General features: G+C 42.4%; 1 protein-coding gene and 1 long non-coding RNA gene across 5 annotated transcripts in view; one reads left to right on the top strand and one right to left on the bottom strand.

Moving 5' to 3' along the window:
* Window positions 1-1,344: 1,344 nt before the first annotated feature.
* LOC125355544 lies at window positions 1,345-19,542 on the top strand. Its single transcript, XR_007211678.1, has 3 exons — window positions 1,345-2,773; window positions 13,986-13,988; window positions 19,531-19,542. It is a non-coding gene; the product is annotated as an uncharacterized LOC125355544 (long non-coding RNA).
* Window positions 14,321-26,792, bottom strand: part of Rpap2 (RNA polymerase II associated protein 2) — a 73,166-nt gene continuing 60,694 nt past the window's right edge. Inside the window, exons 12-14 of one of the 4 annotated variants that reach the window (XM_048351962.1) lie at window positions 24,654-24,776; window positions 16,556-16,705; window positions 14,321-14,712 (exon numbers count right to left, since the gene is read on the bottom strand). In XM_048351962.1, the coding sequence (XP_048207919.1) occupies window positions 16,564-16,705; window positions 24,654-24,776 (265 nt within the window). In that variant the 3' untranslated portion in view covers window positions 14,321-14,712; window positions 16,556-16,563. Of the gene's footprint in view, window positions 14,713-16,555; window positions 16,706-18,741; window positions 18,852-22,979; window positions 23,043-24,653; window positions 24,777-26,792 lie in introns of those variants that run through there. The other 3 variants (XM_048351963.1, XR_007211677.1, XR_007211676.1) reach the window with 3 other exon arrangements.

Below are 26,792 nucleotides of genomic sequence, written 5' to 3'. Positions count from 1 at the left end.
TTGCCACTCCTGGGGCTTAAACTCAGGGCCTGGGCACTGTCCCTGAGCCTCTTTTGCTCAAGGCTAGCACACTCTACCACTTAAGCCACAGTGCCACTTCAGCTTTTTCTGTTTATGTGCTACTGAGGAATTGAACCCAGGGCGTCATGCATGCTAGGCAAGCACTCTACCACTAAGCCACATTCCCAGCCCCCTTGGTCACCTTCTTGTTCCCTCTCTTCCTTTGCTGGCTCCATGAGGTGGTTAGGCCTCCTCCATCATGTGTTCCTGCTGCAATGTACAGTGCTCCCACAGGCCCAAAGCAACAAGGGTAAATGATCATGAATAAACCTATTTCTTAGAAGTTCTTTATCCTAGGTATTTGTTCACAGTGACAGAAAGCTGACTTACAGGGAAAGAGAACAAATGAGAAAGCTGCTATATTGGAAGTTGACAAGAAACTGCAAAATATCTCTGGATATTAGGCCAACACAAATCTCGAGTTGGAATATATAAGCTGCGCCCCTGGTATAGTTCATGAATTGAGTGAGATAAGAACTGCTGGCTTATGTGTCAGCCAGGGAATGAGCTGTTGGTGAGCAGAGGCCACACCAGAAGTTCTCAAAGGCCTAGATGGGGAGCAGATGCAGTCTGTATAGAGATCACTTCCCCTATAACCCTTTGGAAGGCTTTATTGCCTTTCTCCTAAAACATCCAAGATGAAGTCTTAGTGCCAAAGCAACTCTCACTTTGCTGCTAGAGGGAGCACCAGCTACTCAACAGTGCCAAGAATCATGTTCTAACATCCATTTTGATTTAAAATCTTTTATGTTTGAGATGGATTTTCTCTGTTGACAATGGGCTGGGTTTGTCCTACTCATTAGGTGTGGTGCTCTTGGCTTGTGGTAAATCCTGATTGGAATACAATATAACACATTTCCTGGTAAATGTATGTATACATATATATGAATGTTAGTTGTTCTCCTCCCTACCACTAATAGACTGAAGAAGCAGTAGTTTGAAGCAATTCAGACATGCTCAGCATCTGGCCTTCATAAAAGAGCTCAGGTGAGTCATGATTCTGCACCAACAGAGAGCTCTGGAGAGAGTTATATACCGCCCATTCTATTTACCTCCCATTTTCCTTGACCTGATTGCCTTATGATGAGTAGTCTGATTTGTGTGCAGAGAGACAGGCATGACAAGCTTTTTTTTGGGGGGGGGGGAACAAGTTGATGAGTAGTCTCTAGACAGCTACAAATTTAAGGCAAAATTTAACAGTTTGGGGGAGAGAGAGCTGTTTTTGTGAATAGAAAAAAAGTTGTGGAAAAAACCTTGGCACACTTCTTTTTATCTATGGGCTGCTCAATCTGCTGACATTTCAGTTTGCTCATCTGACAAATGGAACCTGTAATGGTCACCCTGTATACTTAAGAGGAGCGAGAGCTCTTGCTTGAGAGCACTGCTAACGTGCGGGTTTTACAGTAGGTTCACTAAGTATATCATTATTCATTCAGTGCCTTTAGCTGTTCTCCAGCTGAAGGATTTCAGCCTTGGAGGTTGAGTGGCTTGTCTGAAGACACAGAGCCTGTCAGGACTCAAACACAGGCCTACCTGGTTCCAAGTTTTGTGTTCTTCCCATCACTAGATGCTGACCCTGATGTCAAAGGACACAATGGTGACCCCTAGGTAAGGAGATACACCCAAGTGACCTTCCTGCTCCAAGGCCAGGACATCCCTATGTCCTTGGCCCCCACACAAGGCCTAGCCAAGCCCAGTTCTGTTTCCTCAAGCCCTGCTCTCTGCTGTGGGATCTGGCGGGTTGTTAATCTGATAAACAGCTTCCTGTTAATGTGGGAGTGTGAGCTAAAGAGTTGCTATATTGCCCTGCCTGGTGGCAGGTGGTCGGTCTGGTGACTTTGCCCACAGAAGCACTCTAGATCTGTGACATAAAAGGTTGAGGGCTTTGGGATCTGTCAGCCCTGGGTGGGAGGAATGACTGTTTCTTGTTACCAGTGTGACCTGAAGTTACTGACTTCTGGTTTCTTCATCTGTAAAATGTAAGCAAGAATGCTTACTGTAATAGGTGAATGTTTTGAACATTAAATGGTACAGGAAATGTGCCCAGCTCCATAATGCACAATAAAGTAAAAGGCTTTGTTGTCTCCTTAGAGGGTGTGGTCACCCTTGAGGGGAGCCATTTGGACATTGAGGGTTTTTTTTTGTCCCATCCCCAAAATTCACATCATGGCTAGTCATTTATTTGTTAAGTAAACAGATAAAAATAATCACATTCACGGCATCTACTGCTATTGACAGCATGTTTGAGATAGCAGAGAGCCCCAGGCAGGCAGTACTGTTACAGTCCAGGGCAGGGCCTCACCATGTAAGCCTGCCCTGGCTAAGTGGGGTCTGTGGGAGTGGCTGGTATTTGAGGCACCAGGTGGAGACAGGAAATTCTGGGCTGCTAGACACTGGAGAAGAAGAGAAGGAAAAGGTGGCAGGGGCACCCCTCCGGCTTTGGTGGGTGGTTAGCTGGTTGGCCCTGGAGTTTCTTTCCATGTGGTGCTATGACAGGCCAGCTGATTCCTCCAGCTCAGAGCTTATGGATAATTTCCTGTTGTCTGAGGCATTTATACAGTTTTAGCTGTTACCGTATGTTCCATGGATGGTGAATGTGCCAAGGACCTGTTTTCTGCTCCCGCCCCACTTAGTCACCAGTCTACCTTGACATGGGACAGCCAGTGAGCATGGGTCTAGCCATAGAATGCAGAGAAAGGGCTCAGGGGATTAGGTACCAGGAGTACAGGGTTCACTCTGCTGTGATTTCCAAATCTCGCATGGTCCAGCTTGTTCACATTTCATGCTACTTAGTGTTTAATCTCCCAACACATAATATTCCAAAGTACCAAGCCCCCTAAACGGTGGAAGTTCATTCTCACCTCCTTGATTTTGAAATGTGAGTCTCCTGTTTTCTTCACCAGTATGTTCAATTCTCAAGCCCAGCTCTCATTCATTCTGCGTTCCTCAGGCTTTCTTCAACCCATGCTGACCTTTCTGCTTTTGGATGTGCCCATATTAGCAACTCTTGGTTAATTATCATCTTACTCCCCAGTTTACCCAATGGAAGTCTTATTTGTGAAAAATAGTCTCCAAATGCATCCACTTCTCTCAATTTCTACCCCGTTTAGATCTTTCAGTTCCCTGTAGCTGGCCTGTTCGCATCCTCTGCCTCTCTTCAACTTTGTGTAAGGCTCAGTGATCTTTGTAAAAGGTGTTGTCATCCCCCAAACTTACAGTTTGTAGCTTCCAAGCTTCCTACCACAGCCCAAAGGCTTTCCTAACATAGCACTTGGTTGCTTTTCATCTGATTATTCCTCTGTTCTTCCTGCTTTCAGGCACCTCAGGTTTTTTCAATTCCCCAGAAAGGCAAAATCATTGCTTTTAATCAGGGATTTATGTTTACTGGTCATTCTATCTAAAATTGTTTCAGCTTCTCAACACCTTCCTCTTCATCACTTACCTTTCTAGTAAATGGATTTTTTTTTAAAAGCCTAAGTGTGAGCTGGAGATGTAGCCCAGTGACTAAGCACTGGTAGTTGAGGTCGTAGGTTTTGTTGGGGGAGGAAAACAGGAGGACATAAATGTACTGCTTTACACCATGATGGGATAGAAGCTGGAAAAAATGTGTAATACAGTTTGTTTTCTGATACTGGACTAGAATTAGTGCAGGACTGTAATTTCTAAGAAAAAAAGAAAACAATGTGCTGAGTTTGGTTACCCTGTTGATTTTTATGAAAGGTGGTACATGCTAATCAAGGAGATGGAGATGCTGCACAGAGCACTGTGGTCCACTGAGTTCAGAGAGGGATACTGGAGTTTAAGAGGTAAAGGCAGCTGAATATTGCAAGGAAAAATTCCAGATAAGGGAGAATTATGCAGAAAAAGAGCTTCTGAAGCCTACACTGGGGTCTTGGTAAACTGCCAAAATAAGTACTAAGAAACAGTGGAAGGAATTTTTCTAAACATAATGAATTAAGACAAAAAACCAATAAGTTTAATGAGTGCTAAGCAGGTCAGACCCACACAAAAAGCTCACATCAAAGCAGGTAAGTTACTGAAACCAGTGATAAAAGGAAAATTCTTTAAAGAAGCCAGAGGAAAAAGACACACTATGCATAGGAAAGCAGAGATTAGAAATACTGCGGACTTCTTGATTAAAGGTATGAAAAGCAGGAGGTATTAGAATGGCATTGATCTGTGTTAAAAGATCAGGTGAAAAACAAAGGCCAAATAAAAACTTTGATGTAAAAACAGTAGTTGGAGGAAGGTGTTTTGAGCAGACTTTCATTATGAGAAATGTTAAGTAGTTCAGCTATAATCCTAGCTACCAGGAGGCTGAGGTCTGAGGATCACAGTTTGATGCCAGCCTGGGAATACAAATATTCTAGACTCTTATCTCCACCTAACCAGGGGGGAGTGGGGGGTGCAATGGAGTGGGTGTATGTGAGAGAGACTGGACTTGGAGGTGTGGCTCAAGGGGTAGAATGTCAACTGTAAGTGAAAAAGCAAGTCAAGAGCTAAAGGCCCAGAGTTCAAGCCCCAGTCCTTGTTAGTAGTAGCCTTCATAGTGGAGACAAATAGAAGCTAAACCCCTCAGAGATGTTAGGACCAAATAAAAGATAAACACCACTATTTGATTTAATGACAGCTAAATCCAACCATAGTAATAAAATAAAATGGCCTAAACACAACAAGTATAAGGCTAACTGGCTAAAAGCCAGATCAAACTGTGATCTGTATGAGGAAAATTCCCTTAAAATATTAATGAACAGGTGGATAAAAAGAATAGAAAGTTGAGCTTGGGGTGTATCTCAATAGTAGAGCATGTGCTTATTAGCTTATGTGAACATGGGAGGCCTTTGGTTCCATCACCGAAAAAAGGAAAAAAAAATTAAGGAAGCTAGGATATTAATACCAAATCTTAACAAGAAAGAATATTAATACAAAAGTTTACCTCAGAACAAGAAATCTAGTACTGAGAGTACAATTTATCAGAGGCTATTACAATTCTCAGTGTGTATGTACCCAATAATAGAGCTCCTAGATATACTCAGCTACACCAAAGTGAAAAGCTAGATGAGTCTGTAATTACAGTTCTTCCAGTGTTTCCTCTTTTAGTAACAAATAGAAGAAACTGACAAAAATCAGTAAGGACTAGAAGATATGAACAAGATCAATTTAACTGACTGGAATAGTACACTCTATAGTGTTCTGTTGGTACCTAGGAAGTTACCAAATTAGAATATACTCTGAGCTATATAAAAAAAAACCCCTCAAATCTAACATGAGTGAAATTATACAGGTTTATTTTTTTATATGGATGGAGTTATATTAGAAGGTCATAAAAGGGCTGGGAATATGGCCTAGTGGCAAGAGTGCTTGCCTCATATACATGAAGCCCTGAGTTCGATTCCCCAGCACCACATATATATAAAACGGCCAGAAGTGGCGCTATGGCTCAAGTGGCAAAGTGCTAGCCTTGAGCAAAAGGAAGCCAGAGACAGTGCTCAGGCCCTGAGTCCAAGGCCCAGGACTGGCAAAAAAAAAAAAAAAAAAAAAAAAAAAAAAGAAGGTCATAAAAGAAATATTTCGGAGAAATAATACACTTTAAAGAAGAAATCACAAAGGGAAATTAAGATATTCTTAATTGCTTGGAGACAAAATACAACTTTTCAAAAACAGCTAAAAAAATTATAGCTTATATTAGGAAAGAGGAAAATTCTCAAGTAAATGTCTGAATTTCCATCCTAAAAAGTGAGAAGAGGAACCATTTTTCCTAGAATTAGAAGAAAATAATAAAGACGAATAGGCAGTGATGTACCAGAAAACAGAAATACAGAGAAATATCCTTTCATCAAAACTGGAACATGTCATTCAGCATAACTTGACTCCATAGCCTGAGGCCATGTTACTTATATTTGGCTCAGAATAATTGATTTTATTTCCTTAAGAAAAAGAAGTTAACATCTAGATAGAGTGACCAAGAAAAGCACTTTTTTCCCTCCCTCTGTACTGGGGATTGAATTCAGGGCCTTGCATTTCCTAGGCAAGTGCTCTAACTGCTTGAGCCACACCCTAGTCATAAGTAGTAGGGAGTGTATTTAGTCAAAAAGTGGCCCGAACCCTTATTTTGTAGACATCTGTTTCTGTCACCAATGTATCACCAATGCTGGCTTTTTTTTTTTTTATAAATACAGTTTATTTTGATCAATGTCACTCCTTTCAACAAAAAAAATATTTTTTTTTTTTGTTGGACATGGGCTTGGACTCAGGACCTGGGCACGGTCCCCGGCTATTTGCTTTGAGCCACAGGGCCACTCCAGTTTTCTGGTGGTTAATTGGAGATCAGAGTCTCACAGACTTTATTTCCTGAGCTGGCTTTGAATGGTGATCCTTGAATCTCAACTCCTGAGTAGGTAGGATTATAGGTGTGAGTCACTAGTGTCCAACCCTTTCAACATTCTTATCCATTCTTCCTTTACCTCTTCCCTTCCCCTTCTTAATTTTGTAGGATATACATTGGATTCTTTTTTTTTTTTTTTGGCCAGTCCTGGGCCTTGCACTCAGGGCCTGAGCACTGTCCCTGGCTTCCTTTTGCTCAAGGCTAGCACTCTGCCACTTGAGCCACAGCGCCGCTTCTGGCCGTTTTCTGTATATGTGGTGCTGGGGAATCGAACCCAGGGCCTCATGTATATGAGGCAAGCTCTCTTGCCACTAGGCCATATCTAATGCTGGCTTTCTTGGTGTGTTACTTTCCACAAAAAAAGTTCAAGGCTTTAGTTAGGGAGAACACAGTTGTGATAGGTGTGTTTGCTGCTTGTGCTGAATGCAGAGGTTAGGAAGGTCTTGGGGCAGGAAATGTAACTTAGTGGTAGAGTGCTTGCCTAGCATACATAAGGCTCTGGGTTCAATTCCTTGGTTCCACATAAACATAAAATTAATAAAATAAAAAGAAAAATCATTAAAATTATTTTTTGAAAAAAGGAAGGTCTTAGGAATAGCTTCTTCTCCTGCTTGCTATGCACTCTGCTCTGCCCTGTTTGCTTCCCGTCAAGTAAATGACTTGTTTTCCCAAACACTGGAAGGCCTAGGGCTGCCCATCCTGTCTTCTCTCAACCCAGAGTGAACGCTCAGTCTCCAAACAGAAACCCTCTAGGCCTTGAGCCAGTACTCTTAACTCAAGCACCCTTTTGCAAGCTCACATAAGGCAGCTGAGTTAAAATAGGAAGGATTCTCAGTTTAGCTCACCCAGACAAGGTGTGCTGAAGTTCCAGGTGGTTCTGACTGAAGAGCCCTGTTTTTTTTTTTTTGTTTGTTCTGACTGAAGAGCCCTGTTTTTTGTTTTTGTTTTTTGTGCCAGTCCTGGGGTTTGAACTCAGGGCCTGGGCACTGTCCCTGAGCTTTTGTGCTCAAGGTTAGTGCTCTACCACTTTGAGCCACAGCACCATTTCTAGCTTTTTGGTAGTTATTTGGAGATAAGAGTCACAGACTTTCCTGTTGGGGCTGGCTCTGTACCATGATCCTCAGGTATTAGCCTCCTGAGTAGCCAGGATTATAAGTGTGAGCCACTGACACTTGGATAGAGCCCTCTTTTGAGCTAGTGCTTATGCTCTCTCCCCCCCCTTTTTCTCCCAGCCTCCCCTCTTCATTGCTTTAAAAAAAAAATACAAAAACACATATAAAAATTGTATATAATAGTGGGATATCATGTGATTTTTTTTCTTATATGTGTATCCATTATATAATGTTTAAATTAGGTTAAATATGTCTGTATCTTCACATATCATTTCTTGGTAAACACTCAAAAGAATTTCTTCTAGCTCTCTGAGATATACAGTACATCACTGTTAGCTGTAGTTAACTATTACACAGTGGCATACCAGAACTTCTTGCTGTAGATTAGTACCTGGTTGACTTGTCCACATCCCTCTCTTCCAGCCTCTAGTAACCACCTTCTACCTCTTCTATGAGTTAACTGTTTTTTTTTTTTTTTTTTTGGCTAGTCCTGGGGCTTGAACTCAGGGCTCAAGCACTGACCCTGGCTTCTTTTTTTGCTCAAGGCCAGCACTCTACCTCTTTGAGCCATAGCGCCACTTCTGGCTTTTTCTATATATGTGGTGCTGAGGAATCGAACCCAGGGCTTCAAGCATGTGAAGCAAGCACTCTACCAGTAGACTATATTCCCAGAATTAACTTTTAAATATTCCACAAGTTTGATCATACAATACTTGTTCTTTATGTACCTGGCTTGTTTTATCTATAGTTGGATCCATGTCATCATAAATGACAGGATTTTTTTTTTCATTTCATTGCATTATGTGTGTGTGTACTATCTTTACCCATTTATCGGTTAACAGACACTATTGCTTCCATTCTTGGATGTTGTGAATGGTGCTACAATAAACATGGCAGTGCAGATGTTCCACTACCTATTTTATTTCCTTTGAATATATAACTAAAGGGCGTATTGGTAGTTCTATTTGTGTTTTTGTTTTTGTGTTTGTTTTTTGCCAGTCCTGGGGCTTGGACTCAGGGCCTGAGCACTGTTCCTGGCTTCTTTTTTGCTCAAGGCTAGCACTCCATCTCTTGAGCCACAGCACCACTTCCGGCTTTTTCTGTGTATGTGGTGTTTTTTTTTTTTTTTTTTTGAGATGGTTCCCCATGTAGCCCATGCTGGCCTTGAATCCTCAATCTTCCTGTCTCAGCCCCGTTAGTAGCTAGAATTAGGTATGAGCTGCCAGGGCCATCTTTTGGCCTTTTGATAATGGTCATTCTTACGAAATGGAGGTGGTATCCCATTGTGTTTTTTTGTTTACGTTTCCTTGATTATTAGTGATGTTAAGCAGTTTTTCATATTCCTGTAGGAGGACATTTGTGTATCTTCTGTTGAGAAATACTTAGATTGCCACTTTTTAATTAGGTTAGCAAAGAAATTGCTATTGTTTGAAATTCCTTATTCTGAACATTAACCTCTTTTCAGGTCTGTATTTGTGAATTTTTTTTCCTATTCTGTAGATTGTTTCTTCACTCTTGTGATTGTTTCCTTTGCTGTGTCATGTTTATTCTTTCTTGCATAGTAGGACAAGTCACAGACAAGTTTTGAGAAAAAGGTTTAGCAATTGCTCTGCTAAAACTAGCTGACCACCTTCTTTGGCCCTAACTTTCTTTTCTTTTCTTTCCTTTTTTTTTTTTGCCAGTCCTGGGGCTTGAACTCAAGGCCTTAGCTCTGTCCCTGGCTTTTTTTTTTTTCTTCCCTCAAGGCTAGAACTCTATCACTTGAGCCACAGCGCCACTTCTGGCCTTCTCTATATATGTGGTACTGAGGAATCAAACCCAGGGCTTCATGCATATGAGGCAAACACTCTTGCCACTAGGCCATATTCCCAGACCCTAACTTTCCTTTTTAAAGTGAGAGTATTTAGACTTCAGTCTTTTTCAAACTTGTAGTAGTAGCAAGACTGTGTACAAAGGCAGTCTTTATCTGGAAGCTCACTGTGGAAAATAAAGATGAGACCCATTCTGGATGACTTTGAAGACAGACTTTCCTCTCTCCTTGTGACCATAATGTATGGAGCTCTCTAAAATTTAAGTTCACTTTTCCCCAAATACGGTAATTGTTCATGGGACAGTGAGAGAAAGCCGTGGAGAGCAAGGATGTGGGAGCAAGCAAACAAGATGTTGGTCACTTTTTTCCCTCTGAAAAGTCCTACACACTGACACAATATTATATAAACTGTTTATGTGTTCATTTTGTAGTATCTGAAGCAGATACTGCCTTGGCTATGTGGGCCTAGTAGGGAGGGATCACCTAGGCTTTCCTGCAGGGCTGGGTTTTCCTGTTCATCTCAGTACAAACTTGCAGTGTCGCAAGGCCTCATTTCACCATTGTCTTGTGTCTGTCAGTCTCTGTGAGTTAGAAAATAACCAGCTTCCACTTTCTTTAATTATGCAAACTGGAGCTAGGTGACTGAGAACCTGCTTTTGGTCTGCAAGACATGGGTTTTTTTGCAAGCCCTAAGGGAGTGCAGTTTCTTGAAGATGTAAGGTGACTGGCTTTCTTCTTAAGTCATGCACTCTTCTCTCTTGCTTAGGTTATGATTAGAGAAGTTCTAGGAAGCAAGATGAAAACTAGCACCCTTGGAGTGGGTTCTCTTACAGGCTTGAGGCAAGGCCACATGGCTCAGCGGGAAGAGCTCCTGTGCCACTTTCACCTAGCCATCCCATTTCCAGTTGCTAAGTTCTTTTTCTGTATGTGATACTGAGGAATTGAACTCAGGCTTCATGCATGCTAGACAAGCACTCTACTACTAAGCCACATTACCAGCCTCTTTATAGCACATTTTAAGAACATTAGTATGGGATTCTGTTGGCCATCTAGTGCAACCACATGGACATCACTGAATTTCTCCTTTGTGTAGCCAGAACCAGATGACAGTAGGGTTCTCTTCTTCACCGATGCAGCCCACTGTCCGCTTATTATGATGGATGAAGCCAAATTAGTATCTTCCTCAGTGCCTGAAGCTGTTTTGGGGGCCAGCATATTGTTAGAGTCCCTTTCCAGTCCAGTAGCCTGCTCATCGGGAGGACCACCACCTCTGGATGCCATGGAGTGCACGACAGCCGCTCCATTAACCCCATGGGTCCTCACCGCCTGCATGGCCAGTGCTATGTCTCTGCAAGGTCCTTCCTAAGTTTTTCATTTGTAGTTTGGGTCATCCTATTTCCCATCTGTTTGGAAACACTCCTTAGAGGGCCTCCAGCCCCAGCTGGCCCCATCTTCTTAATCATGTTTGATGCAATTCTGAGTACTTTCCAATATCAGGCTTCTGTAATTTTAAGAGAATACATTCTGGATGTTTTCTGCCTCTAGGTCTTTCCAGTGGTGCTAGCTGGGTTGTCTGTCTCTTCTTGTCCTGATGTTCTGTGGATAATCGTAACCTCCTGGCCTGTACTTCCAGGCCTTATAAGTCTCCTTCCCTCTCGGATTACCATAGCAAACCTTGCATCTTTTTGGTAGTGTGACCAGTTTGTCATCAAAATGTTTCTCTAGTTGTGATCCCATCCTACATGCAGGCTCAAGATTTTTTTTTTTTTTTTTTTTTGGGCCAGTCCTGTGGCTTGGACTCAGGGCCTGAGCACTGTCCCTGGCTTCTTTTTGCTCAAGGCTAGCACTCTGCCACTTGAGCCACAGCGCCACTTCTGGCCATTTTCTGTATATGTGGTGCTGGGGAATCGAACCCAGGGCCTCATGTATACGAGGCAAGCACTCTAGCCACTAGGCCATATTCCCAGCCCCCAGGCTCAAGATTTTGACAAGTCTTTACTGTCCTTGCATCTCCAGTGTCTGACCAGTGGACTTCATTCTTCTCTTACAATACTGGCTTGAACTCAAGAGCATGGTGCTTTGCAGACAGGCTATTTGAGCCACACCTCCAGCACTTTTCCAACATAGAATGCTTCCCTGTCATTGGGGATGTCAGGCATACACTGCATCCAATCCTCGTAGCAGGGATAGAAAGTGTGCCACTGTGCTCAACCATGAGTTGAGATGGAATCTCATAAACTTTCATGTCTGGACTCATCTCTGACTCAGTTACAGGCTTAAACCATTGTCCTTGGCTTTTGTTCTTCTGCTCCCCATTATATTTTTATTTAGGTTTATAAGAAGTTGCAAATAGTAGTTTCCACATTACTTCCCACCCATTTTTCCATCATTTTTGCATTTCTAGAGTATATTTGTCAAAATTAAGAAAATGCATTAATTTATTACTATTGACACACTTTTGAGATTTGGATTTTTCATGAATATCCAGTCCAGAGCAGGGACCACATTACAATTTATATGTCTCTACTGTAGTAATCTTCAGTTCTCCTTTATTTTTTAATGATCTTGGCAGTCTTAAGAAATGGAGATGGAGGGGCTGGGGATATAGCCTAGTGGCAAGAGTGCCTGCCTCGGATACACGAGGCCCTAGGTTCGATTCCCTAGCACCACATATACAGAAAACGGCTAGAAGCGGCGCTGTGGCTCAGTGGCAGAGTGCTAGCCTTGAGCGGGAAGAAGCCAGGGACAGTGCTCAGGCCCTGAGTCCAAGGCCCACGACTGGCCAAAAAAAAAAAAAAAAAAAAAAAAAGAAATGGAGATGGAGGGCTGGGGATATGGCCTAGTGGCAAGAGTGCTTGCTTTGTATACATGAAGCCCTGGGTTCAATTCCCCAGCACCACATATATAGAAAACGGCCAGAAGGGGCGCTGTGGCTCAGTGGCAGAGTGCTAGCCTTGAGCAAAAAGAAGCCAGGGACAGTGCTCAGGCCCTGAGTCCAAGGCCCAGGACTGGCTAAAAAAAAAAAAAAAAAAAAGAAATGGAGATGGAGGTCTGGCTCAAGTGGTAGATTATCAGCCTTGAGTACAAAAGCCAAGTGGGAGTCCCAAGGCTCTGAGTTCAAGCCCCACTACTGGCACTAAATTAAAAAAAAGAAATTGAGTAGTACTGGCCAGGTACCTTGTACAAGTGTCCCTCAGTGTTTGTGTTTCTCCTTAGGCTATGGGTTTGAGGGCCCCACATGGGTGAAATGTACTTGTCATCACACATCCGGGGTTGGTTACATGATATGCACAGATTCCTTCACATAGTAAAGATGTTTTTACTTTATTTTCTGAAAATAAGTCACTAAGTTTAAAGTAGTCTCAAAAGGCGGGCTAAGCCCCACCTCCAATTATTTTTTTTTTTCACAGAGGAGGGATTTTTTCCCCAGCAACTTTGTTGTTTAAGAACTTATAGACTGCTCAGTCACTGGTTGCACCTATTCAGTGAAAAGGTGGCTATCGCTGGTGGCAGTGTAGTGCTGGGCCTGTCAGGACCTGTGAATGGGTGTAAATGCTGAAGCAGCAGCTACCTCAGGGGCTCCAGAGAGCCCTCCCTGCCTTTTCGGCAAAGGCCTATTCCAGAATCATTTTAGTAGAGATCAGACATGTTGGTCACCTCCAATGGATGCTCAGTGGAGAACATATAGAACCTGGACTGGATTATGTAAAGACCCCCTGTGTGCTCTTGTGTGCATGGGTGAGCATGGTAACATCTGGACTGGTAACTCCCAAATGCAGCTCCTAGGCTGATTGGATCAGGCCAGTAGAGGATCCAGCAACTGGAGTGACTGTAGTAGTATTAGAAACTGGCATAGCAGGATGGCCAGTGTTGTAGAGGGTCTGGCATAGAACTGTGCTATGAGCCACCAGCAAGTTTCTCCAAGGTGTTCATGTAGATTGCTTTTTATTTTTTTTTTTTGGGGGGGGTGCTGGTCTTGGGGCTTGAACTCAGGGCCTGGTACTGTCCCTGAGCTTTTGTGCCCAAGGCTAGCACTCTACCACAGAGCCACAGCCCCACGTCCAGCTTTTTGGGGGTTACTTGGAGATTAGTCTCACAGATTCCTTCCTGGCTGGCTTCCAACTGGAATTCTTGGATTTCAGCCTCCTGAGTAGTTAGCATTACAGATGTGAGCAACCAGGACCTGGCTCATTTTCCTTTTTTGTAGATGTATTCAGAGGTCAGGGTCAGTGCCATCTGAATTCCTGCTGCAGGGAATTTGAGAACATGCTTCTTAGTTCACTACAAGACATCAAGACTCTGGTCATTGTGCTCCTCACCCTGTGGCCTTGGATGTTTTGTTGCTGAACGCAGTCTAGCACTGGCCAGTGAGGTTCTTTCAGGCTGGCTTCCATGTGGAGCTCTCAGAAGAGCTCTTGCTCACTTTCTGGTACTGCCAAGTACACCAGACTTTCTTTTAATTCCCCTGTGTTAGAACTAGGCACTTTCTTTCCTAAGGAGCTTTTAGATCAGAAAATGATATTTAGGAACCAAGATGCAGTATAGTACTTTACAATGAATTCTTTAGTTCCTCAAAAGGAACATGAACGTGGCAGTTGTGTGTGAGAGGTAGACGCAGTTGGTCTGCAGTGACCTGGTGGCAGTGATCTATTTGGTCCATATGGGTTCCAGATGTTCTAGAGTGAGCTACAGGTCCTCACCTTCAGCTTGTAGACCTGCAGGGCAAGGGGGTGGGGGTGCGGTAACTAAATAGCTATCTTTGGGCACAGAGTCTTCCCCTCTACCACTGGTAGATGGCATTTGTCGGCCACTCAGGGTCATCTTACAATTCTCTATGAGTATCCTAAGTATTGTAATGATAAGACAATTGTTAGGATGGCTAGAATTACCCAGAAAAAGTTAAGAGAGTATTCATTCAAGTTAGGTATGGAGGTACACCCCTAGAATACCAGCTACTTGGGAGGCAAGAGGAAGAGCATTTATTTCAGAGTGTTCAAGCTAGCTTTGAACTCATCTCAAAAGCAGAACAGCAACAAAGAGGTTCAAGTGGCAGAGTACTTGCCTAGTGTGAGAGTGCCACAAGAAAAAAGAACATTCATCCAAGTTTCAATTTAAAATTCCAGTATTCCTTTCCAAAATAAAAATACCAGGTCTGTAAGTAGGGGCTATAGTGCTCTATTATTCCCTTGGAGAAAAGTTCTCCTTGGAAGTTAGGGCAGAGAAGGTAAACATCTTTCTTGGAACAAAACCAGGACCAGTCATTCACCACTAGACCATCACTATTGTATGGCTGGAATTCCAGACATGGTTGAGTAGGTATTGACCTTCTATCTTCTGAATTATATCTGAAACAAACAGGATATTTAAAACATTATTTAAAATGTATTTCACCAGCTACTGTAGACACTGTTGTCTTCCCAAAGTGTTCCATTTCTCTCCTATTGAGTAGTGTCAGTGGCCTGAGTGCAGTTTCTTTTCCCTTATCCACTTTACAAACCATCACCATTTCTCATTTGAAAAATATGAATTGAGGAATGTAACTAATCAGACCTATAGCCACTTAAAACATCCAACCTTCCTAAAGAACCCTTGAATGCTATGCTTACTCAAGCCATTCTGAGCTTACTCCTTAAAGAATATGCCTTACAGGGTCCTCAGGATCACTTGAAAAGGCCTCTGAGTATAAGACTGAGGAAGTTACACTGCTAATTCCTTATTTTCTGTTTTCTAGCAGGTTCAAGAAAAGGATGCTAGGAACTGAATCCAGGGACTTGTGCATACTAAAACATTCCACCACTGCACCATACCTCCTAACACTGCTTCTTTTTTACCTGGAAAATACTAATTTGAAGATTTGCTTGAAGATTGTTTTATTGAAAATTCAAATAGGGGCTGGGAATATGGCCTGGTGGTAGAGTGCTTGCCGCGCATGCGTGAAATCCTTGGTCCCATTCCTCAGCACAGAAAAAGCCAGAAGTGGTGCCGTGGCTCAAGTAGTAGAGTACTAGCCTTGAGCAAAAAAAAAAAAGATTCAGGGCCTGAGCACTGTCCCTGGCTTCTAAGCCCCAGAACTGGCAAAAAACAAAAACAAAAAACATTCAAATAATAAAAAATAAATGTGATATACACTAAATGTGCTTCAGCAGAAGACATGAGATTAGGCAAAGATGAAAAAGTTTCCCTTAAAAAAATTATATATATAGTAAGAAAAAAGGCTTCCTGAAGGGTCTCATTTGTAATTTAGGATGAATCTCTTCAATAATTAATTCTATAACTGTCCGAGCACAAGGAAGCATATGAAATGAGGAGGGAGAAAGCTATGAAGACCTAGGAGACATTTTGATGGTCAGTTTTTAAGGAGGCAAGGCCTCAGGAGATCAGGATTAAGAACCGACAAGAACAGATGTATAAATTCACCTGTTTATCTGCATATGAGATGATGGAGGCGTTGGGTAATTTCACTGAAAGGGGAAGCAGAACGAGAATGTTCAGTTATCACTGCAGTAGCTGAATGAAGTAAAATTGCTACTTCCTGGGAAGAAACTTGTGGAATGGCCCTGAAATGCAAGAAACAGAGCTACTAGAGCCTATAAAGGAGGCACAGCAACAAGATGGAGCACAAAACACTAGGCAGAAGTTACTGAGGCAGCTGAGAAAGGAAGAACACCATATCCTTCCTCAGCAAGCCTGAGGGCACCTTGAGGTCTGCACTTGGTTTTTATTTGTTTGTTTTTGCCATCCTGGAGCGTGAACTCAGGGCCGGAGAGCACTGTCCCTGGCTTCTTTTTGCTCAAGGCCAGCAATTTGCCACTTGAGCCACAGCACCACTTCTGGCTTTTTCTATATATGTGGTGCTGAGGAATTGAACCCAGGGCTTCATGCATACGAGGCAAGCACTCTACCATTAGGCCATATTCCCAGCCCCTGCACTTGGTTTTTAAAATTTCCAACAAGCAAGGAGGTGTGGTGGTTCATAACTGTAATCCCAGCACTAGGGAAGTCGAGTAGGGAGTATGAGTTCAAGGCTAGTCTGGCTACAGAGCCTGAGACCCTGCCTCAAAACAAACAAAATGACTTCCCATATGGGGCTAGGTTATAGCTCAGTGGTAGAGTATTTTGCCTATTATGCATGAGGCTCCCGTCCTCTTTCCCTCACAAATTCCAATATAAAAAAGTAAAACAACTCACCACTTTAGTTAACCGCTCATTCTAAATACGATGGTTAAACTCTCAAGGTCTTCATTCTTCAAATGTAATTCTTCAAGCAAGGTGGTTATAAACTGTGTAAAAACCATATTCTTTGGAGAATGCTTCTGAATTCCAAGAATCGGGGTCAGTCTGAAACGACCAAAAATACTAAATGGATATGTGCAAAAGGTTGGGGCTTCCTTCAGTCTTGGGGGGTTTTTGTGGGATGGAGTATCTTTAACCAAACTCCCAGGGAAAAGTTTTACTAGCAAAGGCGAGGAAGTCTGAAGGAAAGACTGAAAGAAAGATAAACAAATGTTAAGTAAGGAAGTAGGAAAGACTGGAATACTCAGATGACGATGGACACCAGGCCAGCAAAGACTGCTAAAATTCTCTTAGTAAAAAAGAGGGAGATGAAGGATGAACTCTATTTAGGGAATGGCAGTGTGGAGAGGGGCTCAGGTTAGTTCTGCCTTAGAAATGTGTCATTTATTTTTAATGTCTGGACTAAATCACCTGAATAAAACAGTAAAAAGCAAGATTATTTTTGGGATAAAACTAGAACATTCTAGCTTTTAAAAAACACAATTATATCTCACAAGACATTTAACAGCAATTTCAGAAGAAAGAATATGCTTTTCTCTACTCAAGTTTAAGCAAGAATTTTATTACCCCTTTCTCCCTTTGCATTAGGGATTGAATCCAGGGCTGTGCATACATGCTACGCCTGGCCAAGTGCCTTGCCAACTTAAGCCGTATCGCCAACCCTAAGATTTTTTTTAAAAAGTAAGCAAGGCCAAGTGTGGTGGTTCATGCCTGTAATTCCAGCTATTCTGGAGGAGGAAATTGAGACGATTGTGGTTTGAGGACAGCCTAGACAGAACTTAGACTCCAGCTCAACCAATGGTTGGGCATGGTGGTTCATACCTATCATCCCAGCTATGTTGAAAGCATAAAAAGGAAGATCATAGTCCAGGCTAGCCTGGAAAAAAAAATACAAGATCCTATTCCCAAAATAACTAAAAGCAATATAGGATGGAGTTTTGGCTTAGGTGGTAGAGTACCTGTGTAGCGAGTAGAAGACCTAAGTTCAAACCCTGGTATCACCCAACAATGGGCAATTCAAGGTTAAGTAAATGCCTGACACACACTTTCTATGCTATAAAGAACTAAAGTTACAGTTTCAGGTTCATTTTGAGATGAGTGACCATGGAAGAATCTATCCTAGAAATCAGCAAGAGACTGGAATCTTCGAAAATTCAGATTTTTGGGGTCAATAGAGTAGGAAAACCTAAATACCTTGTTATCTGCCACTCCAGTTCCACAGATAGGGGAGGGTTTCCACAAAACCGTCAGTGCATACTACTATCCCTTAGCTATTAAAAGCCTTGTAATGCTCGAGGCATGGCAAGCCCATTTTGATAAGTAATCTGAAATTGGACAAGTAACTGTTTTTGAAAAGGATCTCAGTACTAGCATTCCCTAGGGTGTTGCAACCAGTTGCCATAATGAGAAGGAAGCTTGGACTGCTCTAGGCATCAGAGCCCCTGTATATCCCCATCTCTGGGACTCCACAGACATTCTACTTCAGTAGCTTGGGGATTTGCTAAGTCTATCTTGACCTGAGCCCTGAACTGCTGGAGATGGGTGTTGTGACATGAAGACTAAGTGCCTGTTACTGACAAGACAGGAAAGGAAAATACCACAATTGCACTGCTGCTTTGTCTACAGGACATGATATAAGGGGGTCTTGGGGAACTCCGTGTTCTTCCTACTGCCATATCCCTGGAGTGCACACAGCCAAAGGAGGCCTGGAGAGGACCGCAGCTGGAGCTATGGTTCTGCTTCCAGGTGAGCACTGCCACTGAAGCAGCAGAGCGCGAACCAACATGGTTTCTGCTGCTGCCTCTCCTACACAGCTACCACTACTTCCCTGCCCTGCCATGCCCTGCCCAAACACTGCCATCAGGACAGGGGGAACACCACAGCAGGGGTGTTGTGGTTCTTGTTATCACGTCTCCTCAGGCAGTGTCAGGTTGGAGGACACGTGGCTTCAGGCCCTTTGTCATTGTTGGGGCTACCAGTGCTACAAGCCCTAGCCCTGGCGCTGAGGAAACCCCCATTCCTTGTTGCAGGAGCCGCCACACAATGTATCCCATACTCACTGCTGTTAACACCACACCTACCTGAACTGCCAGTGTCTCCACTTGTGTGTTTTTCAGACAGTGACACAGTACATACTATGCCTTGTCATTATCAGAGCCAAGGAATCCATATGGATGGTACACTATGGCACCTAGCTAGAATCAAAGCCAACACTATGCAGCATACTGGTTACTCCATCCCCAAGACATAGCTTTAGGAAAAAGCTGCTAAGAAGACTATTTTTTTTTTTTTTTTGGCCAGTCCTGGGCCTTGGACTCAGGGCCTGAGCACTGTCCCTGGCTTCTTCCCGCTCAAGGCTAGCACTCTGCCACTTGAGCCACAGCGCCGCTTCTGGCCGTTTTCTGTATATGTGGTGCTGGGGAATCGAACCTAGGGCCTCGTGTATCCGAGGCAGGCACTCTTGCCACTAGGCTATATCCCCAGCCCCTAAGAAGACTATTGATAATACTGGCTAAGGTATCTGTTCACCAGAGTGCAAATCTCAATAGGAACACAGAAGTACTGGGGGGAAAGGCAATAGGATGCCTACAAAAAAGCATATAACGGGCTGGGAATATGGCCTAGTGATAGAGTGCTTGCCTAGCATGCATGAAGCCCTGGGTTCAATTCCTCAGCACCACATATACAGAAAAAGCCAGAAGTGGCGCTGTGGCTCAAGAGGTAGAGTGCCAGCCTTGAGCAAAAAGAAGCCAGGGACAGTGCTCAGGCTCTGAGTCCCAAGCCCCAGGACTGGCAAAAAAACAACTCCCGCCCCCTCCCCCTAAAAGAAAACATGTAACATATTCCAAATAATTTAAAATGGATGAAAGGCTTGGTAAGAACTTAAAAGAAGCTAGCACAGGTGGTTCAAATCTAGTCCTAGTTGTTCAGAAGGCTGAGACCCAGAGGATTGTGGTTTAGAGCAAATATGGGCAGAAAAGTACTTGAGACTCCAATTAACCAGCAAAATGCCAGGGTAGAGGTGTTGTTGAACACTAGCTGCAAGCTAAGCAAATGAATCCTGAGTCCAAACCCTGGTACTAGCATAAATAAGTAAATAAATGATTATAAAAATAGCGCAATGAAATACAAAACAGATAAGAATATAGGCTATGAAAGAAAAATAGATTCTGAAAAAGAATAAAACTCAAAAAATACAGTTGAAGGACTCAACAATAGATTAGATCAAATGGAACAACGAGTATCTGAACTTGGAAAGGTCTTTGAAACCAAAGCAAAACAATATGCTACCTAGAAGAAACCCATTTTGGGGTTGTGGGAATGTGGCCTAGTGGTAGAGTGCTTGCCTAGTGTGAATGAAGCTGGAAGTGGTGCTGTGGCTCAAGTGGTAGAGTGCTAGCCATGGGCAAAAAGAAGCCAGGGACAGTGCTCAGGCCCTGAGTTCAAGCCCCAGGACTGGCAAGAAAAAAAAATTCATCAGCAAAGAAACAGTGAAAGTGGAAAGATGGACAGTGAGATTCTATTAAAAACAAAATAATGCAAGCAGAAGTAGTGATACTTTTATCTGACAAAACGGACTTCAAGACAAAATGGAGACAAAGTCACTATGTAATGGATGGAAGTGGAGGATATGTGAAATGAGAAGTGATGCATATCCTCGTAGAAGCTAAAAAAAAAGGCTCACTTGAAAGTAGAACACTAATTACTAGGGATTGGGAAGACTTGGGGGGGAGGGTGAAAAAAGGGAGGTTGGGTTTGATTAATACATGTTGTATTATAGAATGAAATACCACACTGGACTCTGTTAAATTTTATATATATATATATTTTTTTGGCCAGTCCTGGGGCTTGGACTCAGTGCCTGAGCACTTTCCCTGGCTTCTTTTTGCTCAAGGCTAGCACTCTGCCGCTTGAGCCACAGCGCCACTTCTGGCCATTTTCTGTATATGTGGTGCTGGGGAATTGAACCCAGGGCCTCATGTATACGAGGCAAGCGAAGCGCTCTTGCCACTAGGCCATATCCCTAGCCCCTAAATGAGATATTTTTAACCTAAAGAATTAAAAACTTTTTTGGGGGGGTGTGTGGGTCAGGGAAGTACTAGTCCTTGGGCTTGAACTGGGCACTGTCCCTGAGCTTTTCTGCTCAAGGCTAGTGCTCTACCACTTTGAACCACAGCTTCACTTCCAGTTTTCTGGTGGTTAATTGCAGTCTGATGGACTTTCTTGCCAGGGCTAGTTTCTAATCATGATCCTCCGATCTCAGCTTCCTGAGTAGCTAAGATTACAGGCTAGAACCACTGGCACCATGCCCAGCTGTTGGTTGAGATGGGATCAGTTCTCCCCTCTCCCTGGGCTGACCTTGAACCTCGTAATCTCTACTTCATGAACAGCTGGGGTTAACTTCTCAGGCTCCTTGTTTTCTCTTTATTCTTTTTAATGTTGTTAATAATGAGGCATTTTATCTGTATACTGTTAACTATAATGTGCCGTTTTATTTTTTCCTCTGTGAAAAAGTTTTGCTATGCTGCCGAGGCTGGACACATGATTCTCCTGCCTCAGCCTCTAGAGTGCTGGAATCACCAGATTTAGCTTTTCTTTAAAGAATAATCATATTTCAACCCTGAGAACTATGGGATCAAATAACCAAAGAACTATGGGATCAAATAACTTCTACTGAACTAAAAAATAGTAATACTCCAGAGTTGATATTTAACGTGTTTCTGCAGAAAATACCCATAAAGGTAACACTAATAAGAATGCTTTAAAACAATTTATATGCTCGAGAATTTGAAAACAACACATAATAAAAGTCTGCAATGTACAAATCACAAGAGGAAACTTCTCACTGGTTCAAATCTCAATCCTGAAAAGACAAGAGGTTTTTATTTTTTACCACATGGTAAGTGGCATGGCAACAAGAGCAAAAAGCCAAGTGTCAAACAGCATCTTATTGATAAGACCTTTACCTAGCCGACTGCTCCCCATATGTTCCACATCAAAAAGAGCACAAGTCAGGTTAGAACAAGCACCCTCCACTTGTTATTTCTGAGCTAGCAAACAACATGTGGTTAACAGTAGTTATTATACACAGTAGGAAGAACAGTTTCAAAGTTTTAAGTGTGAGAACTGATTTTATTTTTTGAGCAGTACTGGGGTTTGAACTGATGGCCTTATGCTTGCAAGGCAGGTGCTCTCCCATTTGAGTTACACCCCCAGCCCTCTTCAAGACTTCCTTTTTCCCCAAGCTGACCTGGACCTCCTAGTTATACCTCCCTAGTAGCTGGGGTGATAGGCAGGCATAAATTACTACATTTGACTGATTTTAAATTATATCCAAGGAAATTTAAAGCTACACCTAGTGACTGATAGGTAATTTTTGAGGCTTAATTACATTTGTCAACAGAGAAAGCTGTATAAAAAATTTGGTTTATTGAGCAAGGGGAACTAAACAACTGATGAAACACATTTCATGTAGTGTAACAACAGTCAATAATAAACTCTGAATTTTAAATGGTCTCCCTCATTCTGGTCCCTATTGTTTCACTCACGGCACTCAATCACAGAGGTGAGGGTTTCCGTCCTATAGCCCCTGTAACAGTGAATCACAGTAAGTCTGAATTATTTCTTGAACAGTCCTGGGTGATACGTATGAAGATTACATTAGGCACCTGCATGAAATGATCCATCACAGATGTCCTGGAGCGTGAAGCAGCAATTCTAATGTGGTCCAGAGAGCTCACACTGATTTCCAAAGCCAGAGAACTGAACTGGCAGAAAACACTCCTTATATACCAGAAAGAGCTCTGAGAAGTGTGAATAAATGCCACCAGAAAGCATGGTTTGGGGTTGAAGGAAGGGACAGGAAGTGAAAAGCCACATACTTTTTTTTACCTATCAGATTTGAGAAATTACTGGGTTTATGCAGTTTTGCTGCAGTGGGGAGCCTGTTGAGATGCTTACCAGGCATAAAATGAAGATGCAGACTGCTAAAACCTAACACCAGGTTAAGAGAAGGTTCTATACACTCAACCTCCAGATGTTGGAGCTGAGAAGGAGGTAAGATTATTAATAAAAGTACCTTCAGTGTTCACACTCACACACACACACGTTCATCACGTTATCAATTAAACAGGTACTTGACACTTCAGGGTACAGAATAAAAAAATCTAGGGGCTGGGGATATGGCCTAGTGGCAAGAGTGCCTGCCTCGGATACACGAGGCCCTAGGTTCGATTCCCCAGCACCACATATACAGAAAAAACGGCCAGAAGCGGCGCTGTGGCTCAGTGGCAGAGTGCTAGCCTTGAGCGGGAAGAAGCCAGGGACAGTGCTCAGGCCCTGAGTCCAAGGCCCAGGACTGGCCAAAAAAAAAAAAAAAAATCTAAAGCCTGGGACAGATGAGGCTTTCTTCCTCTCATTTGCTTATTTTGACTGGGACAGTCTGTGTATGTGCAGGGCTGGCTTGAATTCTTGATCCTCCTGCCTTGCCTCCTAAGTGTTAGGACTACAAGTGTGTACAATGTTTGGCTGAGGTGTTGGGCTAGGAATGTGGCTTAGTGGTAGAGGTCTCAGAGGGCTTACCTAGCATGCATGAAGCCCTGGCTTTGACTCTTCAGTACTACAGAAACAGAAAAGCCTCTGTGGCTTAAGTGGTAGAGTGCTAGCCTTGAGCAAAAGAAGCTCAGTGACAGTGCCCAGGTCCTGAGTTCAAGCCCTTGGCAAAAAAAGAAAAAAAAGGCATGGGCAAGTGAATCTAAGGAGGGGAGGGAGGTGTGAGAATGTTGAGTGACACTGATCAAGATGCACTGCATTCATAATTAGCTTTGTTGAATGGCAACTCCTTTGTAGAACAATTTAAAGATAATAAAAAGGTGTAAAATATCTAAAAGCTCTTACAGATCTAAAAAGCTCTTAAAAGATATAATTTCCTTAACTGTGACTTAGTCTCAACCTATCCAGATCATCTCCTTTTATGTTTCCCCCTTTTTATCCAGGGTGCTATTAAGAACACTAAAAAGAATACCATCACCACAAAGTTCTCCTAACCCCTTTTCTCCCTAATGGCAGTAGCAGTTACCACCTTACCCACATTTCACCACCTTCTATAAAATGAGTTAGGACTTTCCTTTCCATGAAGAAGATCTAGATGATAGAGTATGAATCCAAACCACCTCTTCACAACTATACAGTCACACTCAAAAATGAAACAAAGACAAGTGGTGACAAAGGGTCAAAATATCACCTACTTTCAGAAAATTGAGGGCTCACACAAATAACAGCTATTTCTCAAAATGCCTATATTTGCCTATATATTTAGGGCTCCTCAGGTCAAAGATAATTAGAACTCCACACATAGCACTTCTACTTCAATTGTTCATTAAAGAGAAAACCTCTGAAAACATCTGTCTAGTCTGTGGCCCCTAGCTTCCTCTTCAAAATCAAACAACAGCATGGGACATTAGAACAAGCATACAACTGTCACCCTCCCCAGAGAAGCTTTTCTTTTTCACAAAATAGTATAGACTGGGGCTGTGCTAATTATCTGAGCACTCACAAGGCAAGGCAGGAGGTTCTAGAGCTCAAGCCGGCCTTGGACATACACTGAGACTCTGTCTCAATGAAAACAAGTAAATAAGAAAGGAAGAATGCAAAGGAAGAAATCCTCACCTGTCCCAACAGTTTTGCCACGGACAAGAAAACAAATGCTAGGAGGTTGGAGCTGAGTTTAAAATTCAAATACTTTTAAGTAGTTGATGTGACTTTCTAAATTGGAGTGAACGAGTTTGTTTCCCTTAAAGATGCAAATTCTTGTTCCCAGTAACAGGGTCTCAGCCACAGAGTCAAACAAACCAGTGATTTCCACACTTGTACAATTTCTGTCTTTTGTGAGACTAACTTGTCTGCAGTCTTTCTGGAAGTTGTAGCAACTGCAAGCTGAGGTTAAAGTGACTTTCTTAAGGTCACATAAGTCAGTAACAGATGAGCAACTAAGCCCAGAAGTCTTCCCGCCAGGCTACACTTCTGACCACTAGACCACACCAGCTCATACGTCTGATTCATTTGCAGAACTGAGTACATCTTCTTATGATTTTCAAAAGCCTGCTTGTATATTTCACTACAAAAGAAAATATGCTAATAAGAATTCACCCTTTTTCTGTAATAGCCAAGAAGCACTTTCCAACATTAAAGATTTAAAAAGACAGAAGAATCTGGTATTATATATAGCTATGTGAACTGACAGCGTTTTTCTTCTTAGCACAACAGTAAATACTATAAGTACCAATTCTCAATTCCGTACAAATTAGAACCACTTGAAGAACCTAGAAAATATTTTAGTCTAAGCCCTACAAAAGACCAGTGATCATAATCTTTGAATCAACTATCTATCTATCTATCTATCTATCTATCTATCTATCTATCTATCTATCTATCTATCTTTTAAGCTTCTTGTATGATTCTAAGGTGTAGGCAATTGCTGATGAGGCACTGATGTTAAGCTTTTGAGGGGCTGGGAATATGGCCTAGTGGCAAGAGTGCTTGCTTGCCTCGGATACATGAAGCCCTGGGTTCGATTCCTCAGCACCACATATATAGAAAAGGCCAGAAGCGGCACTGTGGTTTAAGTGGCAGAGTGCTAGCCTTGAGCAAAAAGAAGCCAGGGACATTTCTCAGGCCCTGAGTACAAGGCCCAGGACTGGCAAAAAAAAAAAAAAAAAAAAAAAAAAGATTTTGAGATGGGGTCCAATAGCTAGAATTATAGGCAAATGGCACTATGCTCTAAGTATTTGAATTGTATACATTTGTGAAGTTCTACTCATTTATTATAGTTAACTACATTATTGGAGAAAACAGTAGAAAGTATTTTTATGTAGCTATGTAATAAAGCAGAAGGTAATTCTATCTATAAGAAATGTCTTATTTATAATAGTTTAAATAAGGAGATAATTTTTACACTCCTGATGATGTGGTGACATTGAGGTAGGCCCTTCATAAAGGATAAATTAGTCAGAAATGAAAAGGAAAGTTATTTCAAGTACAGGTGATAGTGTTATCAAGGATGTTTTTGTGGAAAGCAGCAGACATAATTATGTAAGGACAAAATAACTTAGATAGGTAGATAGGGCCACTTAGGATGGGCTTTGAATTCCATGCAGAATTATGTGTTCAGAGTTGGGAAGTGACTTAAGTTTTTGGATGAGCCATCCCCCTGCCCCCAAAAGTTAGGCTCTGATTAGTAGAGCTGGAAACTGATGACTAGTTGAGTGGATCTGTGCAGGACGATAGCTGCAGCAGTCTGGACATGGAATAAAGGCTGGTAGTGGACTGGAAACAGTGTGGGTGGAAAAGACAACTGAATAAAAACTACAAAGACTGATTATGTATGAGAGATAAAGGGCACGAAGATCACAATATTTCAATTCTGGGTTATTAAGAAAATGCAAATGCTACCAAAAGAAATAGGGAACATCTGAAAGAGATGTTTTCAGCCTCAAATAAATTTGAATGTGAAATACCTGATGGTTATCCAAAAAAGAAAAGAAAAGGGAAAAAAAAGTTGTACTTAGAGATACTGGAACTTAAGATAACATTTTGGGGTAAGGAACATAGCAAACACTTGATTGGTATGACCAAGTTTCTTCCTAATCTCGTCTTAAGTAACACAGGTTACACTTGAACTCAAGATCCTCCTGCCTCATCCTCTTTGCCTCACTGATTATCTGTCACCATCAGTCTTCTTCTTTTTTTTTTCTTTTTCTTTTTTTTTTGGCCAGTCCTGGGCCTTGGACTCAGGGCCTGAGCACTGTCCCTGGCTTCTTCCCGCTCAAGGCTAGCACTCTGCCACTTGAGCCACAGCGCCGCTTCTGGCCGTTTTCTGTATATGTGGTGCTGGGGAATCGAACCTAGGGCCTCGTGTATCCGAGGCAGGCACTCTTGCCACTAGGCTATATCCCCAGCCCACCATCAGTCTTCCGATTCTCTGCTTCCTTATTTAGCTATTCTGCCCCCAAAACCTACAGCATAAGATCAATGCTGCAACTTGCCTTTCCCGTATCCACACCAGGAGGGCTGAGCTCTTCTGGAGTTAGGAGCCTAGAAGACCCACACTACTATAAACCCCATGATCTCTATC

The sequence above is a fragment of the Perognathus longimembris genome, chromosome 7 (assembly GCF_023159225.1).
Source record: "Perognathus longimembris pacificus isolate PPM17 chromosome 7, ASM2315922v1, whole genome shotgun sequence".
In the NCBI taxonomy this organism is placed as follows: domain Eukaryota; kingdom Metazoa; phylum Chordata; class Mammalia; order Rodentia; family Heteromyidae; genus Perognathus; species Perognathus longimembris.
This window is presented reverse-complemented; position numbering and strand designations above follow the sequence as displayed.